Source organism: Salmo salar, unplaced genomic scaffold (genome assembly GCF_965601325.2).
Source record: "Salmo salar unplaced genomic scaffold, fSalSal1 ptg000408l, whole genome shotgun sequence".
In the NCBI taxonomy this organism is placed as follows: domain Eukaryota; kingdom Metazoa; phylum Chordata; class Actinopteri; order Salmoniformes; family Salmonidae; genus Salmo; species Salmo salar.
In genome coordinates this window covers 906641-922729 of record NW_027675377.1, presented here as the reverse complement: position 1 = coordinate 922729, position 16089 = coordinate 906641, and the positions used below count along the sequence as shown (strand labels likewise).

The following is a 16089-nucleotide window of genomic DNA, read 5'->3' as shown; positions in this document are numbered from 1 at the left end:
TTGTCTTCGGACGGTAAGTTGGTGGTTGTAGACATCCCTCTAGTGGTGTGGGGGCTGTGCTTTGGCAAAGTGGGTGGGGTTATATCCTGCCTGTTTGGCCCTGTCTGGGGGTGTCATCGGATGGGGCCACAGTGTCTTCTGATCCCTCCTGTCTCAGCCTCCAGTATTTATGCTGCAGTAGTTTATGTGTCGGGGGGCTAGGGTCAGTCTGTTACATCTGGAGTATTCTCTTGTCTTATCCGGTGTCCTGTGTGAATTTAAATATGCTCTCTCTAATTCTCTCTTTCTCTCTTTCTTTCTTTCTCTCGGAGGACCTGAGCCCTAGGACCATGCCTCAGGACTACCTGGCATGATGACTCCTTGCTGTCCCCAGTCCACCTGGCCATGCTGCTACTCCAGTTTCAACTGTTCTGCCTGCGGCTACGGAACCCTGACCTGTTCACCGGACGTGCTTGTTGCACCCTCGACAACTACTATGATTATTATTATTTGACCATGCTGGTCATTTATGAACATTTTAACATCTTGACCATGTTCTGTTATAATATCCACCCGGCACAGCCAGAAGAGGACTGGCCACCCCTCATAGCCTGGTTCCTCTCTAGGTTTCTTCCTAGGTTTTTGGCCTTTCTAGGGACATTTTTTCCTAGCCACCGTGCTTCTTTCACATGCATTGCTTGCTGTTTGGGGTTTTAGGCTGGGTTTCTGTACAGCACTTTAAGATTTCAGCTGATGTACGAAGGGCTATATAAATACATTTGATTTGATTTGATAGCGCCCCGCATACTTGCTGCATAGAAATATTTCTCAAACCAGCACAGCCGTCACAAAAATCAAAAATAGCGATAAAATAAATCACTTACCTTTGAAGATCTTCCTCTGTTTGCAATCCCAAGGGTCCCAGCTACACAATAAATGGTTGTTTTGTTTGATAAAGTCCCTCTTTATATCCCAAAAACTCAGTTTGGTTGGCGCGTTTTGTTCAGTAATCCACCCGTTCAACATGCAGACAAAATAATCCAAAAAGTTACCAATAAACTTCATCCAAACAAGTCAAACAACGTTTCTAATCAATCCTCAGGTACCCTAATATGTAAATAAACAATAAAACTGTAAATCAAGCAAAGTGTTTTCTATCAAATACAACCAATTATATGCATATCCTAGCTTCTGGGTCTGAGTAACAGGCAGTTTCCTTTGGGCATGCCAGACTCTCCGAACTTCCGAACACTGCCCCCTAGCCCGAAGAAGTTAACAAATTGGCCCATAACTTCAACAAACAACATAGACCTAGGACTATAAATAATTTCATACTTCAGGTGAAACATGGAAACTAAAATGTCTTTCATGACATTTCATAACCTGATCACCAGATAATTTTGTGAATAATCCCACTAGGCTATTCTGTAATGTGTTGTCATTCTAAATGTCCTGAATAAAGGAAAATAGCTCTGTGTGTTGTACAGTAGCCTATCCATCAAGGAACAGTTCTCTACACATTATGAGCTAAGTATCTCTGTGTGCAAACAGACTAACGAGACGCTACTGTAAATCAGGCAGACAATAACACATTATAAACATCAATTTCTTAGGGATGTTGGATCCAACGTGGAGCACGGCATAACTGTCTTTACCAGAGTAATGAATGAAGAAGCACTTTGGTTGTTGTTGCATGTCGTGATGTTTGTCATGTGACTGTCATTCAGAAAATGATTTCCTGGATCAGCTGATGATAGTTGAACATGTGACTAACTAAACAGCTACAGTATTAAGAATTATGTGTAATTATTGAAGAACTGCGTTAATGACAGTATCCATTTGGGTGTTGTCAATAAAGTAAAGATGACTCTTGGTTAGAACCATTGGATTTAGCAAACTCTGAAATGATTTAGGATTTCTGTGCCCATGAAAACTATTTTCCCAGCGTACCATAAGGAGACACTAAATGTTACGTAATTAGAGAGCATTTCAGAGATCTGAATACAAAAAAACTGTCCGACAGCAAGATCCAGTATTTAAGTTAAAGTTCATCATTTGACAAGCGTAACGTTATGACTATAACTACTGTTCCCTGAAGGAGGGAAACTAGGTACAACATACTATTAAATCCACATGTTATGACTATAACTACTGTTCCCTGAAGGAGGGAAACTAGGTACAACATACTATTAAATCCACACGTTATGACTATAACTACTGTTCCCTGAAGGAGGGAAACTAGGTACAACATACTATTAAATCCACGCCTCGCTGGAAGCCCCGCCTTCTACAGGTGATGAGCGCGAGGCTCGGATTTCTTCCTTAAATTTAATACCGCTCTTCACCGACCCAGGAAGGGGTGGGGCCAAACAGGTGTTGTACCTCGTTTCCCTCCTTCAGGGAACAGTAATTATAGTCAAAGTTACATTTGGGGATGTCTGATAGTATTTCTGATTGTCTTAACACACCACCACTAATGAGTTGGCGTGTTTAAATTTTTGGGCTTTATGTAGGTCATTTTAAACTTAGCAATGGAAATAAAAATGTATATTTATAATTTTCATTTAAATAGAATGTAGATTAACCACAGAGAATGATGTTGAGATAAAGACAATTATAATTATTAATACTATTATAAATTAAATGAAACTGTTCCAGTAAAATGTGAATATGAAAATCATAACTAGCACCAGATCAGTAGAAATGATCAGAAATTGGCACCAAATGGAAAAGGTTGCTGACTGCTGGTGTAGCCTAATACCAGAAACTATAGGAGCATAACGACTGCTGGTGTAGTCTATTACCAGAAACTATAGGAGCATAACGACTGCTGGTGTAGTCTATTACCAGAAACTATAGGAGCATAACGACTGCTGGTGTAGCCTATTACCAGAAACTATAGGAGCATAACGACTGTAGTCTATTACCAGAAACTATAGGAGCATAACGACTGCTGGTGTAGTCTATTACCAGAAACTATAGGAGCATAACGACTGCTGGTGTAGTCTATTACCAGAAACTATAGGAGCATAACGACTGCTGGTGTAGTCTATTACCAGAAACTATAGGAGCATAACGACTGCTGGTGTAGTCTATTACCAGAAACTATAGGAGCATAACGACTGCTGGTGTAGCCTATTACCAGAAACTATAGGAGCATAACGACTGCTGGTGTAGCCTATTACCAGAAACTATAGGAGCATAACGACTGTAGTCTATTACCAGAAACTATAGGAGCATAACGACTGCAGGTGTAGTCTATTACCAGAAACTATAGGAGCATAACGACTGCTGGTGTAGTCTATTACCAGAAACTATAGGAGCATAACGACTGCTGGTGTAGTCTATTACCAGAAACTATAGGAGCATAACGACTGTAGTCTATTACCAGAAACTATAGGAGCATAACGACTGCTGGTGTAGCCTATTACCAGAAACTATAGGAGCATAACAACTGCTGGTGTAGCCTATTACCAGAAACTTTAGGAGCAGAACATCAGAATGTACGAAGGCCAGCAGCAGCGGGAGGAGTAGGCTAAGGAAGAGGTTTTTCTGATGGTTAGGCTCTTATTTCAGAGGGGTGTCATCAATAGCCCATAATGACAAAGTGAAAACAGGTAAAAAACAGAAATACCTTATTTACTGAAGCATTCAGACCCTTTGCTATGAGACTCGAAATTGCTTTCAGGTGCATCTTGTTTCCATTAATCATCCTTGAGATGTATCTACAACTTGTTTGGAGTCCACCTGTGGTAAATTCAATTGATTGGATATGATTTGGAAAGGCACACACCACTAACGAGATGGACAAGCCAGCACAGGTGTAACACATACTGACTAACGATGTGACACCAATCAGTGCGTCCTACGTGCTAACGAGCTAGCTTGTTATGGATAGGGGGCAGTATTTTCACGGCCGGATAAAAAACGTACCCGATTTAATCTGATTATTACTCCTGCCCAGAAACTAGAATATGCATATAATTATTAGCTTTGGATAGAAAACACTCCAAAGTTTCTAAAACTGTTTGAATGGTGTCTGTGAGTATAACAGAACTCATTTGGCAGGCCAAAACCTGAGAAGATTCCAAACAGGAAGCGCCCCCTCTGACTATTTCTTGGCCTTCTTGATCATCTCTATCCAAAACAGGGGATCTCTGGCATAACGTGACATTTTCTAACGCTCCCATAGGCTCTCAGAAGGCGCCAGAAATTTGAATGATGACTTTGCAGGCCATGGCTGAAAAACAGTAGCGCATTTGGATAGTGGTCGATCTGAAAACAATGAGACTGGGGGCGCGTGCACGAGCCGACACCATGTTTTTATTTTTTCGTCTTTGAACGAAAACAGGGTTTCCCAGTCGGAATATTATCGCTTTTTTACGAGAAAAAAATCGCATAAAAATTGATTTTAAACAGTGTTTGACATGCTTTGAAGTACGGTAATGGAATATTTTGAATTTTTTTGTCACGAAACACGCCGGGCGCGTCACCCTTCTTTACCCTTCGGATAGTGTCTTGAACGCACAAACAAAACGCCGCTATTTGGATATAACTATGGATTATTTGGAACCAAACCAACATTTGTTATTGAAGTAGAAGTCCCGGGAGTGCATTCTGACGAAGAACAGCAAAGGTAATCCAATTTTTCTTATAGTAAATCTGAGTTTGGTTAGTACCAAACTTGGTGGCTGTCAAAATAGCTAGCCATGATGGCCGGGCTATCTACTCAGAATATTGCAAAATGTGCTTTCACCGAAAAGCTATTTTAAAGTCGGACACCGCGATTGCATAAAGGAGTTCTGTATCTATAATTCTTAAAATAATTGTTATGTTTTTTGTGAACGTTTATCGTGAGTAATTTAGTAAATTCACCGGAAGTGTTCGGTGGGAATGCTAGTTCTGAACGTCACATGCTAATGTAAAAAGCTGGTTTTTGATATAAATATGAACTTGATTGAACAAAACATGCATGTATTGTATAACATAATGTCCTAGGAGTGTCATCTGATGAAGATCATCAAAGGTTAGTGCTGCATTTAGCTGTGGTTTTGGTTTTTGTGACATTATATGCTAGCTTGAAAAATGGGTGTCTGATTATTTCTGGCTGGGTACTCTGCTGACATAATCTAATGTTTTGCTTTCGTTGTAAAGCCTTTTTGAAATCTGACAGTGTAGTTAGATAAAGGAGAGTCTTGTCTTTAAAATGCTGTAAAATAGTCATATGTTTGAAAAATGGAAGTTTTCGGATTTTTGAGGACTTTGTATTTCGCGCCATGCCCATCATTGGATATTGGAGCAGGTGTTCCGCTAGCGGAACGTCTAGATGTAAGAGGCTAGACGTGCTAACGAGCTAGACGTGCTAACGAGCTAGACGTGCAAAAATCCAAACCTCAAAACATAAATGGAAAAACCAAAGACTGTAACACCTTAAGAGAATGCTTACCACCAACAGAAAACAACTTCCATTTCATATTAAAATCAACTAAAATGCTTCACCTCCTGTCAACAATTAAAAACAAGAAAAACACACTTATTTCTAAATAATAATATACAATTGAAATATTTTTTTCTCCTTTTTCTTTCTATAGAATCCTAAAACTCACTAGCTTCTAGAACTCTCGTCTTCCTAAAACTCACTAGCTTCTAGAACTCTCGTCTTCCTAAAACTCACTAGCTTCTAGAACTCTCGTCTTCCTAAAACTCACTAGCTTCTAGAACTCTCGTCCCCTTGGAACGAGCCCAAACAAAACTCATCTCCAATACGGAAAAACGTGCAGTCATAATAAGATCCATGGCAACGGACTGGCTAAACGCAAAACACAAAACTTTTTGACTACCCAACCTTGAGACAGTTACAAACCAAATTGTCCTCGTCATGGACACAACAATCAAAAACACTGTTGTTTTGACAAGTAGCAATAAATCAATGATATCGATTAGGCGGGAAATCAGGTTGTACGTGCTGTTGAAACTAGCATAACTAAAAAAACACATGGAAATGGGAGATATATTTTACCTCACTGGTTAGAGGACAACCTGCAGAAGACAGTCAGCTACATTTTGGACTGATACATTTAAATTTAGGGGTCGCTAAACAAAGGAACACAACACTTATTTGTCATAACTCATCGATATCATGTTCAAATCAATTGCGCGAGAGGAGGGAGATGAGGTTGCACGTCCTGTTAAAACTAACAGCTCAAAAACCACACGGAATCTGGGAATAATGTGTACATCCCTGGTTAGAGAACAACTTGTAGAAAACAGCCTGTTGCATTTTGATTCCAGTGGGTCACCAACATGGTAAGTGTAACACAACTCTTTTTTTGTTAATCACTTTTTGTTAAATCACATAAATAGTAACTCTTCCATTTCAGAGCCTGGATTTTCCCCCTGAGGCTAATATCCATATCATGTTGAAATCAATAGAACAGGGGACAAACGTTTAGGGTTCTACATTGTGACATCACTAAAATACTCCTACTACAATGTTAAAACATTCTACATTGTGACATTAATTCATTGATATCATGAAACAACTCCTTCATGTATGTATTTTCTGATATTTGATCAGAAGTCTTTTATCAGATTATCTCTGGTCACAGCTATAAGATTTCTCTCCTGTGTGTGTTCTCTTGTGTACTGTCAGACCGCTAGATGAAACAAAACTCTTCCCACATTGACCACAGATATAAGGTTTCTCTCCTGTGTGTATTCTCTGGTGTGAAGTCAGAGAGCCAGATGTAGTAAAACTCTTCCCACATTGATTACAGCTATAAGGTTTCTCTCCTGTGTGTGTTCTCTGGTGTAGTGTCAGAGTTCTAGATGCAGCAAAATTCATCCCACATTGACCACAGCTATAAGATTTTTCTCCTGTGTGTATTCTCTGGTGCACTATCAGCGCTCCAGATCGACCAAAACTCTTCCCACATTGATCACAGCTATAAGATTTCTCTCCTGTGTGTATTCTCTGGTGTTGAGTCAGAGTGCTAGATGCAGTAAACCTCTTCCCACATTGACCACAGCTATAAGGTTTCTCTCCTGTGTGTGTTCTCTGGTGTAGAGTCAGAGCTTTAGATGTAGCAAAACCTGTTCCACATTGACCACAGCTATAAGGTTTCTCTCCTGTGTGTGTTCTCTGGTGTGATACCAGATGGCAAGATCGACCAAAACTCTTCCCACATTGACCACAGCTATAAGGTTTCTCTCCTGTGTGTATTCTCTGGTGTAGAGTCAGAGCGCTAGATGTAGCAAAACTCGTCCCACATTGACCACAGCTATAAGGTTTCTCTCCTGTGTGTGTTCTCTGGTGTGATACCAGCTGGCCAGATTGACCAAAACTCTTCCCACATTGACCACAGCTATAAGGTTTCTGTCCTGTGTGTATTCTCTTGTGTTGAGTCAGATGGCTAGATCGACCAAAACTCTTCCCACATTCAACACAGCAATAAGGTTTCTCTCCTGTGTGTGTTCTCTGATGCATTTTAATGCCTGATGAGGTGAATCTCTTCCCACAGTCAGAGCAGCAGTGAGTTCTCTTCCCTGTGGGTCTCTGCAGGTGTTTCTTGAGGTGTTCTAATGTGGAGAGACTCTTCTCTGCCTCTTCAGCATCATGAGGTTGTTGAGGCTCCCCAGAGGATCCACGATAGTCCCATATCTCTCCTGTGTGAACAACAAAGTCAGACAGATGATATAAAGGCCCACAACAGCGGTAATCCACTGTAAAAGGTGATGCCAACAGCGGAGCCATGGTGTACAACAACTGACGTCTGTAATGAATGTTACAATTATTTAATTTCTTAAAATGAGCAAGAATAGTCATATTTAGTCTTGTTTTCACATTAGTAGTAAAACTGATGATTGTAGGCTAGAAATCAATTATTAAAGTTGTTGAAATCCTAAGCAGTGTGCCAGACGACTTTTGGTCTCCAATACAGGCCCCTTTCTGTGTTTGCTAAAATTGCGGCACGAGGGCAAAGCACACACAATTTGGTTGCAGAAACTCCTCCCTTCTAATGAGGAAACCACTAGTTATGGATGTAGTATATCTGGTAATGAGGAAACCACTAGTTATGGATGTAGTATATCTGCTAATGAGGAAACCACTAGTTATGGATGTAGTATATCTGGTAATGAGGAAACCACTAGTTATGGATGTAGTATATCTGGTAATTAGGAAGCCACTAGTTATGGATGTAGTATATCTGCTAATGAGGAAACCGCTAGTTATGGATGTAGTATATCTGGTAATGAGGAAACCACTAGTTATGGATGTAGTATATCTGGTAATGAGGAAACCACTAGTTATGGATGTAGTATATCTGGTAATGAGGAAACCACTAGTTATGGATGTAGTATATCTGCTAATGAGGAAACCACTAGTTATGGATGTAGTATATCTGGTAATGAGGAAACCACTAGTTATGGATGTAGTATATCTGGTAATGAGGAAACCACTAGTTATGGATGTAGTATATCTGGTAATTAGGAAGCCACTAGTTATGGATGTAGTATATCTGCTAATGAGGAAACCGCTAGTTATGGATGTAGTATATCTGGTAATGAGGAAACCACTAGTTATGGATGTAGTATATCTGGTAATGAGGAAACCACTAGTTATGGATGTAGTATATCTGGTAATGAGGAAACCACTAGTTATGGATGTAGTATATCTGCTAATGAGGAAACCACTAGTTATGGATGTAGTATATCTGGTAATGAGGAAACCACTAGTTATGGATGTAGTATATCTGGTAATGAGGAAACCACTAGTTATGGATGTAGTATATCTGGTAATGAGGAAACCACTAGTTATGGATGTAGTATATCTGGTAATGAGGAAACCACTAGTTATGGATGTAGTATATTTGGTAATGAGGAAACCACTAGTTATGGATGTAGTATATCTGGTAATGATGAAACCACTAGTTATGGATGTAGTATATCTGGTAATGAGGAAACCACTGGTTATGGATGTAGTATATTTGGTAATGAGGAAACTACTAGTTATGGATGTAGTATATTTGGTAACGAGGAAACTACTAGTTATGGATGTAGTATATTTGGTAACGAGGAAACCACTAGTTATGGATGTAGTATATCTGGTAATGAGGAAACCACTAGTTATGGATGTAGTATATCTGGTAATGAGGAAACCACTAGTTATGGATGTAGTATATCTGGTAATGAGGAAACCGCTAGTTATGGATGTAGTATATTTGGTCATGAGGAAACCACTAGTTATGGACGTAGTATATCTGGTAATGAGGAAACCCCTAGTTATGGATGTAGTATATCTGCCAGGAGAAAAAAATGGTGAGCAAAGATTTTAGTTTTTCACGATGTATTCTGAATATTACAGCACAAGATCAGGAGTGCTACTCAAGGAAACTCACATTAAGCTCTGTGTCTATTCACTAATTCACCACCATGGGGGAAATCTCAGGGGAGTTCTCATAGGCTGACTGCAAAAATAGCCTCCATTTCTAGGTTGATTATGAGTGCATTTCACACTACTATTAGATTATAACTGTAAGGATCGTTTGAATCTCCAACTTAACTTTGTGATATAAACCAACTGCTTTATACTTAAACACTTCAACCAGTAAAATGCTCTTTGGCAAGTTTAGCTTTGCCATCAGCCTGACAATGAGGGTTTGTACGCTAAGTGTTTAACTTCTTACGGATCAGTGTTCTGCTAGCGTTCCACTTAGACAACATCCGGTAAATTGCAGAGCGTGAAATTCAAAATACAAAAATCGTAATATTAAACATTCATGAAAATACAAGTGTCATACATGATTCTTTAGTTTAGAATCTTGGTAATCGAACCGCATTGTCCGATTTACAATAGGCTTTACGGTGAAAGCATAGCATTTTATTATCTGAGGACAAAGCTAACCTACAAAGCATTACATGGGCTTCCTCCTACCTATCTTTCCGATTTGGTCCTGCCGTACATACCTACACGTACGCTACGGTCACAAGACGCAGGCATCCTAATTGTCCCTAGAATTTCTAAGCAAACAGCTGGAGGCAGGGCTTTCTCCTATAGAGCTCCATTTTTATGGAATGGTCTGCCTACCCATGTGAGAGACGCAGACTCAGTCTCAACCTTTAAGTCTTTACTGAAGACTTATCTCTTCAGTAGGTCCTATGATTAAGTATAGTCTGGCCCAGGAGTGTGAAGGTGAACGGAAAGGCTGGAGCAACGAACCGCCCTTGCTGTCTCTGCCTTGCCGGTTCCCCTCTTTCCACTGGGATTCTCTGCCTCTAACCCTATTACAGGGGCTGAGTCACTGACTTACTGGTGTTCTTCCATGCCGTCCATGGGAGGGGTGCGTCACTTGAGTGGGTTGAGTCACTGACGTGGTCTTCCTGTCTGGGTTGGCGCCCCCCCCTTGGGTTGTGCCATGGCGGAGATCTTTGTGGGCTTTACTCGGCCTTGTCTTCGGACGGTAAGTTGGTGGTTGTAGACATCCCTCTAGTGGTGTGGGGGCTGTGCTTTGGCAAAGTGGGTGGGGTTATATCCTGCCTGTTTGGCCCTGTCTGGGGGTGTCATCGGATGGGGCCACAGTGTCTTCTGATCCCTCCTGTCTCAGCCTCCAGTATTTATGCTGCAGTAGTTTATGTGTCGGGGGGCTAGGGTCAGTCTGTTACATCTGGAGTATTCTCTTGTCTTATCCGGTGTCCTGTGTGAATTTAAATATGCTCTCTCTAATTCTCTCTTTCTCTCGGAGGACCTGAGCCCTAGGACCATGCCTCAGGACTACCTGGTATGATGACTCCTTGCTGTCCCCAGTCCACCTGGCCGTGCTGCTGCTCCAGTTTCAACTGTTCTGCCTGCGGCTATGGAGCCCTGACCTGTTCACCGGACGTGCTTGTTGCACCCTCGACAACTACTATGATTATTATTATTTGACCATGCTGGTCATTTATGAACATTTTAACATCTTGACCATGTTCTGTTATAATATCCACCCGGCACAGCCAGAAGAGGACTGGCCACCCCTCATAGCCTGGTTCCTCTCTAGGTTTCTTCCTAGGTTTTTGGCCTTTCTAGGGAGTTTTTCCTAGCCACCGTGCTTCTTTCACATGCATTGCTTACTGTTTGGGGTTTTAGGCTGGGTTTCTGTACAGCACTTTAAGATTTCAGCTGATGTACGAAGGGCTATATAAATACATTTGATTTGATTTGATAGCGCCCCGCATACTTGCTGCATAGAAATATTTCTCAAACCAGCACAGCCGTCACAAAAATCAAAAATAGCGATAAAATAAATCACTTACCTTTGAAGATCTTCCTCTGTTTGCAATCCCAAGGGTCCCAGCTACACAACAAATGGTTGTTTTGTTTGATAAAGTCCCTCTTTATATCCCAAAAACTCAGTTTGGTTGGCGCGTTTTGTTCAGTAATCCACCCGTTCAACATGCAGACAAAATAATCCAAAAAGTTACCAATAAACTTCATCCAAACAAGTCAAACAACGTTTCTAATCAATCCTCAGGTACCCTAATATGTAAATAAACAATAAAACTGTAAATCAAGCAAAGTGTTTTCTATCAAATACAACCAATTATATGCATATCCTAGCTTCTGGGTCTGAGTAACAGGCAGTTTCCTTTGGGCATGCCAGACTCTCCGAACTTCCGAACACTGCCCCCTAGCCCGAAGAAGTTAACAAATTGGCCCATAACTTCAACAAACAATAACATAGACATACTGCAGGACCCATAACTTCACCTAACAACATAGACCTACTGTAGGACCCATAACTTCACCTAACAACAACATAGACCTAGGACTATAAATAATTTCATACTTCAGGTGAAACATGGAAACTAAAATGTCTTTCATGACATTTCATAACCTGATCACCAGATAATTTTGTGAATAATCCCACTAGGCTATTCTGTAATGTGTTGTCATTCTAAATGTCCTGAATAAAGGAAAATAGCTCTGTGTGTTGTACAGTAGCCTATCCATCAAGGAACAGTTCTCTACACATTATGAGCTAAGTATCTCTGTGTGCAAACAGACTAACGAGACGCTACTGTAAATCAGGCAGACAATAACACATTATAAACATCAATTTCTTAGGGATGTTGGATCCAACGTGGAGCACGGCATAACTGTCTTTACCAGAGTAATGAATGAAGAAGCACTTTGGTTGTTGTTGCATGTCGTGATGTTTGTCATGTGACTGTCATTCAGAAAATGATTTCCTGGATCAGCTGATGATAGTTGAACATGTGACTAACTAAACAGCTACAGTATTAAGAATTATGTGTAATTATTGAAGAACTGCGTTAATGACAGTATCCATTTGGGTGTTGTCAATAAAGTAAAGATGACTCTTGGTTAGAACCATTGGATTTAGCAAACTCTGAAATGATTTAGGATTTCTGTGCCCATGAAAACTATTTTCCCAGCGTACCATAAGGAGACACTAAATGTTACGTAATTAGAGAGCATTTCAGAGATCTGAATACAAAAAAACTGTCCGACAGCAAGATCCAGTATTTAAGTTAAAGTTCATCATTTGACAAGCGTAACGTTATGACTATAACTACTGTTCCCTGAAGGAGGGAAACTAGGTACAACATACTATTAAATCCACACGTTATGACTATAACTACTGTTCCCTGAAGGAGGGAAACTAGGTACAACATACTATTAAATCCACATGTTATGACTATAACTACTGTTCCCTGAAGGAGGGAAACTAGGTACAACATACTATTAAATCCACGCCTCGCTGGAAGCCCCGCCTTCTACAGGTGATGAGCGCGAGGCTCGGATTTCTTCCTTAAATTTAATACCGCTCTTCACCGACCCAGGAAGGGGTGGGGCCAAACAGGTGTTGTACCTCGTTTCCCTCCTTCAGGGAACAGTAATTATAGTCAAAGTTACATTTGGGGATGTCTGATAGTATTTCTGATTGTCTTAACAGACCACCACTAATGAGTTGGCGTGTTTAAATTTTTGGGCTTTATGTAGGTCATTTTAAACTTAGCAATGGAAATAAAAATGTATATTTATAATTTTCATTTAAATAGAATGTAGATTAACCACAGAGAATGATGTTGAGATAAAGACAATTATAATTATTAATACTATTATAAATTAAATGAAACTGTTCCAGTAAAATGTGAATATGAAAATCATAACTAGCACCAGATCAGTAGAAATGATCAGAAATTGGCACCAAATGGAAAAGGTTGCTGACTGCTGGTGTAGCCTAATACCAGAAACTATAGGAGCATAACGACTGCTGGTGTAGTCTATTACCAGAAACTATAGGAGCATAACGACTGCTGGTGTAGTCTATTACCAGAAACTATAGGAGCATAACGACTGCTGGTGTAGCCTATTACCAGAAACTATAGGAGCATAACGACTGCTGGTGTAGCCTATTACCAGAAACTATAGGAGCATAACGACTGCTGGTGTAGTCTATTACCAGAAACTATAGGAGCATAACGACTGCTGGTGTAGCCTATTACCAGAAACTATAGGAGCAGAACATCAGAATGTACGAAGGCCAGCAGCAGCAGGAGGAGTAGGCTAAGGAAGAGGTTTTTCTGATGGTTAGGCTATCTTGTTTCAGAGGGGTGTCATCAATAGCCCATAATGACAAAGTGAAAACAGGTAAAAAACAGAAATACCTTATTTACTGAAGTATTCAGACCCTTTGCTATGAGACTCGAAATTGCTTTCAGGTGCATCTTGTTTCCATTAATCATCCTTGAGATGTATCTACAAGTTGTTCGGAGTCCACCTGTGGTAAATTCAATTGATTGGATATGATTTGGAAGGCACACACCTGTCTATATAACGTCCCAGAGTTGACAGTGCATGTCAGAGCAAAAACCAAGCCATGAGGTCGAAGGAACTGTCCGTAGAGCTCCAGGACAAGCTTGTGTCGAGGCACAGATCTGGGGAACGGTACCAAAAACAAATTCTGCAGCATTGAAGGTCCCCAAGAACACAGTGACCTCCATCATTCTTAAATGGAATACTCTTCCTAGAGCTGGTCACCCGGCCAAACTGAGCGATTGGAGGAGGAGGGCCTTGGTCAAGGAGGTGACCACAAACCTGATGGTCACTCTGACAGAGCTCCAGAGTTCCTCTGTGGAGATGGGAGAACCTTCCAGAAGGACAACCATATCTGCAGCACTCCAACAATCAGACTTTTATGGTAGAGGCCAGACAGAAGCCACTCCTCAGTATAAAGCATATGACAGCCCTCTTGGAGTTTGACAAAAGGCACCTTAAGGGATGTTTTTCAGCAGCAGGGACTGGGAGACTAGTCCGGAAAGTATTATGTGAAATTATTTTGATGTGATATTTAAGTATTGTGTGAAATTATTTTGATGTGATATGAAAGTACAGCAATTTATGTTTCTAGAAACGTATTGCAATTGAGAATCGATTCACATTTAGATGGAATATTTGGCTATTTTACCTGAACAGAGCCAGTCTACCTCTGAAAATAACATACAGTCCTTGGACCTTGAGGAGTAACGGGGGCAGCAATCAGCAGTAGAAACAATAATAAAGCGTACTCCCTGCCCGTTTCGGTAAAAAGCTGAGGGATGGGGCTGGAGAAATGCAACCATCCATGATATCAACATTCTAGTTTTAACCATGTTTTGAGGATATACAGTGTTTGTTTATATTTACTGACAAACATTGGAGTAAAAGAAGCTTATATTTTGGGTTCTGATGGGGTTCAACAGTTGAACTAAGCTCATGAGGCATTTATAAGTGAATTCTTCAAGAAACAGATGGGTACATATCATTAATGTATAAGTCCCTAAATGGATGTAACAACTGCTGATTGCCCCTTTAAGAGAACATCTTGGGCTAATCTAATAGGAGATATTGAGGACTACAGTATTTCAGGCATTGTCATTGGATGCATTTGATCAATTGTTAACGTTTTGTTGATGGTCCAGTCTTGATGTTCTACACGTTACAGTGAAGCTTCAGCCATTCCTACAGAACAACATTAAAGTGTAGAACCCCTTTACTGCATATTGGTTCAACGACTGCAGAGACGGTACTTACTGGTGTTAAACAGATCTCCAACCTCCTCTTCTTCCTCCAATGTGACAGTCATCTCCCCCTCCTCCTCTTTCACTCCAAAAACTGCCTCCTCTTTCTCTTCCTCCTCTTCTTTTACTGTAACATCCTCCTCCTCTTTCACTCTGAACGCGTCTTCCTCTTCTTTCACTGAAACGTCTTTCTCTTCTTCTTTCACGGTAACAGCCTCATCCTCTACTTCTTGTTTTACTGTAGGAGGAGAGTAGCTTCGTGAACTCATGGTCAGTATGTTAGCTAGCTGGCATTAGCGACTAGCCTAGTTCTAAGCTAACTTAGCAAACCAGCTAGCTGACAAACAACGTAAATGTATAATTAAATGGACCAACAAGTACATACGACAGAAGTGTGTTTAATACACAGCGACTAATATACATCAAAACAGTGTAAAGAGCGTGAATGTTGTAGCTATGTTTGCTAGAAAGCTACCGAGGTGTCTGACTAGCTGTTGTTGTTGAAGGAGCGTCCCGTCCACTAGATTATACGTCACACTGGCAGCATCGCCTGAACCTAAAAGACGCACATCGCCATCTGCTGACTGGACTGGGCAACGCAGTTGAGGAACCAAACGTTTATTTTTCATTTATTTCAGAAAAGTTTAAGATTATATTAACCTCTCTAGATATTTACAACACATGGACACTTACCGAGGCTGAATCAAAGGTACTGAAAACATACTACGATCGTTTTGAAGCATATGTTGTGCCGAAGACTAATACAATTTTCGCTAGGTACAAATTCCATGAGAAAGTACAGGGAGCTAGCGAGTCTTTTGAACAGTTTGTGACTGAGCTGCGTCTGCTTGTGAAAGACTGTGATTATGCAAACAAGGATGAGATGGTCAGGGACCGTATTGTATTTGGAATACACTCACCGCGAGTGAGAGAGAAACTTTTGAATGTTGGGTCTGAGCTAACGCTGGACAAAGCTATCGACATAGCCAGATCTCATCGCACAGGCTCAGATGAAAAGCATTTCGCGCCGCAGCACGAGCGCATCAC

General features: G+C 40.6%; 2 protein-coding genes across 2 annotated transcripts in view; one reads left to right on the top strand and one right to left on the bottom strand.

The window, feature by feature from the left end:
• Positions 1-16089, top strand: part of LOC145875960 (uncharacterized) — a 220933-nt gene that overhangs the window by 53953 nt on the left and 150891 nt on the right. The window lies entirely within an intron of this gene.
• The window catches only part of LOC145875972 (uncharacterized), a 115906-nt gene that overhangs the window by 15865 nt on the left and 83952 nt on the right, over positions 1-16089 (bottom strand). Inside the window, exon 3 of the mRNA XM_082971740.1 lies at positions 6829-7644. Within this exon, the coding sequence (XP_082827866.1) occupies positions 6829-7644 (816 nt within the window). The remainder of the gene's footprint in view (positions 1-6828; positions 7645-16089) is intronic.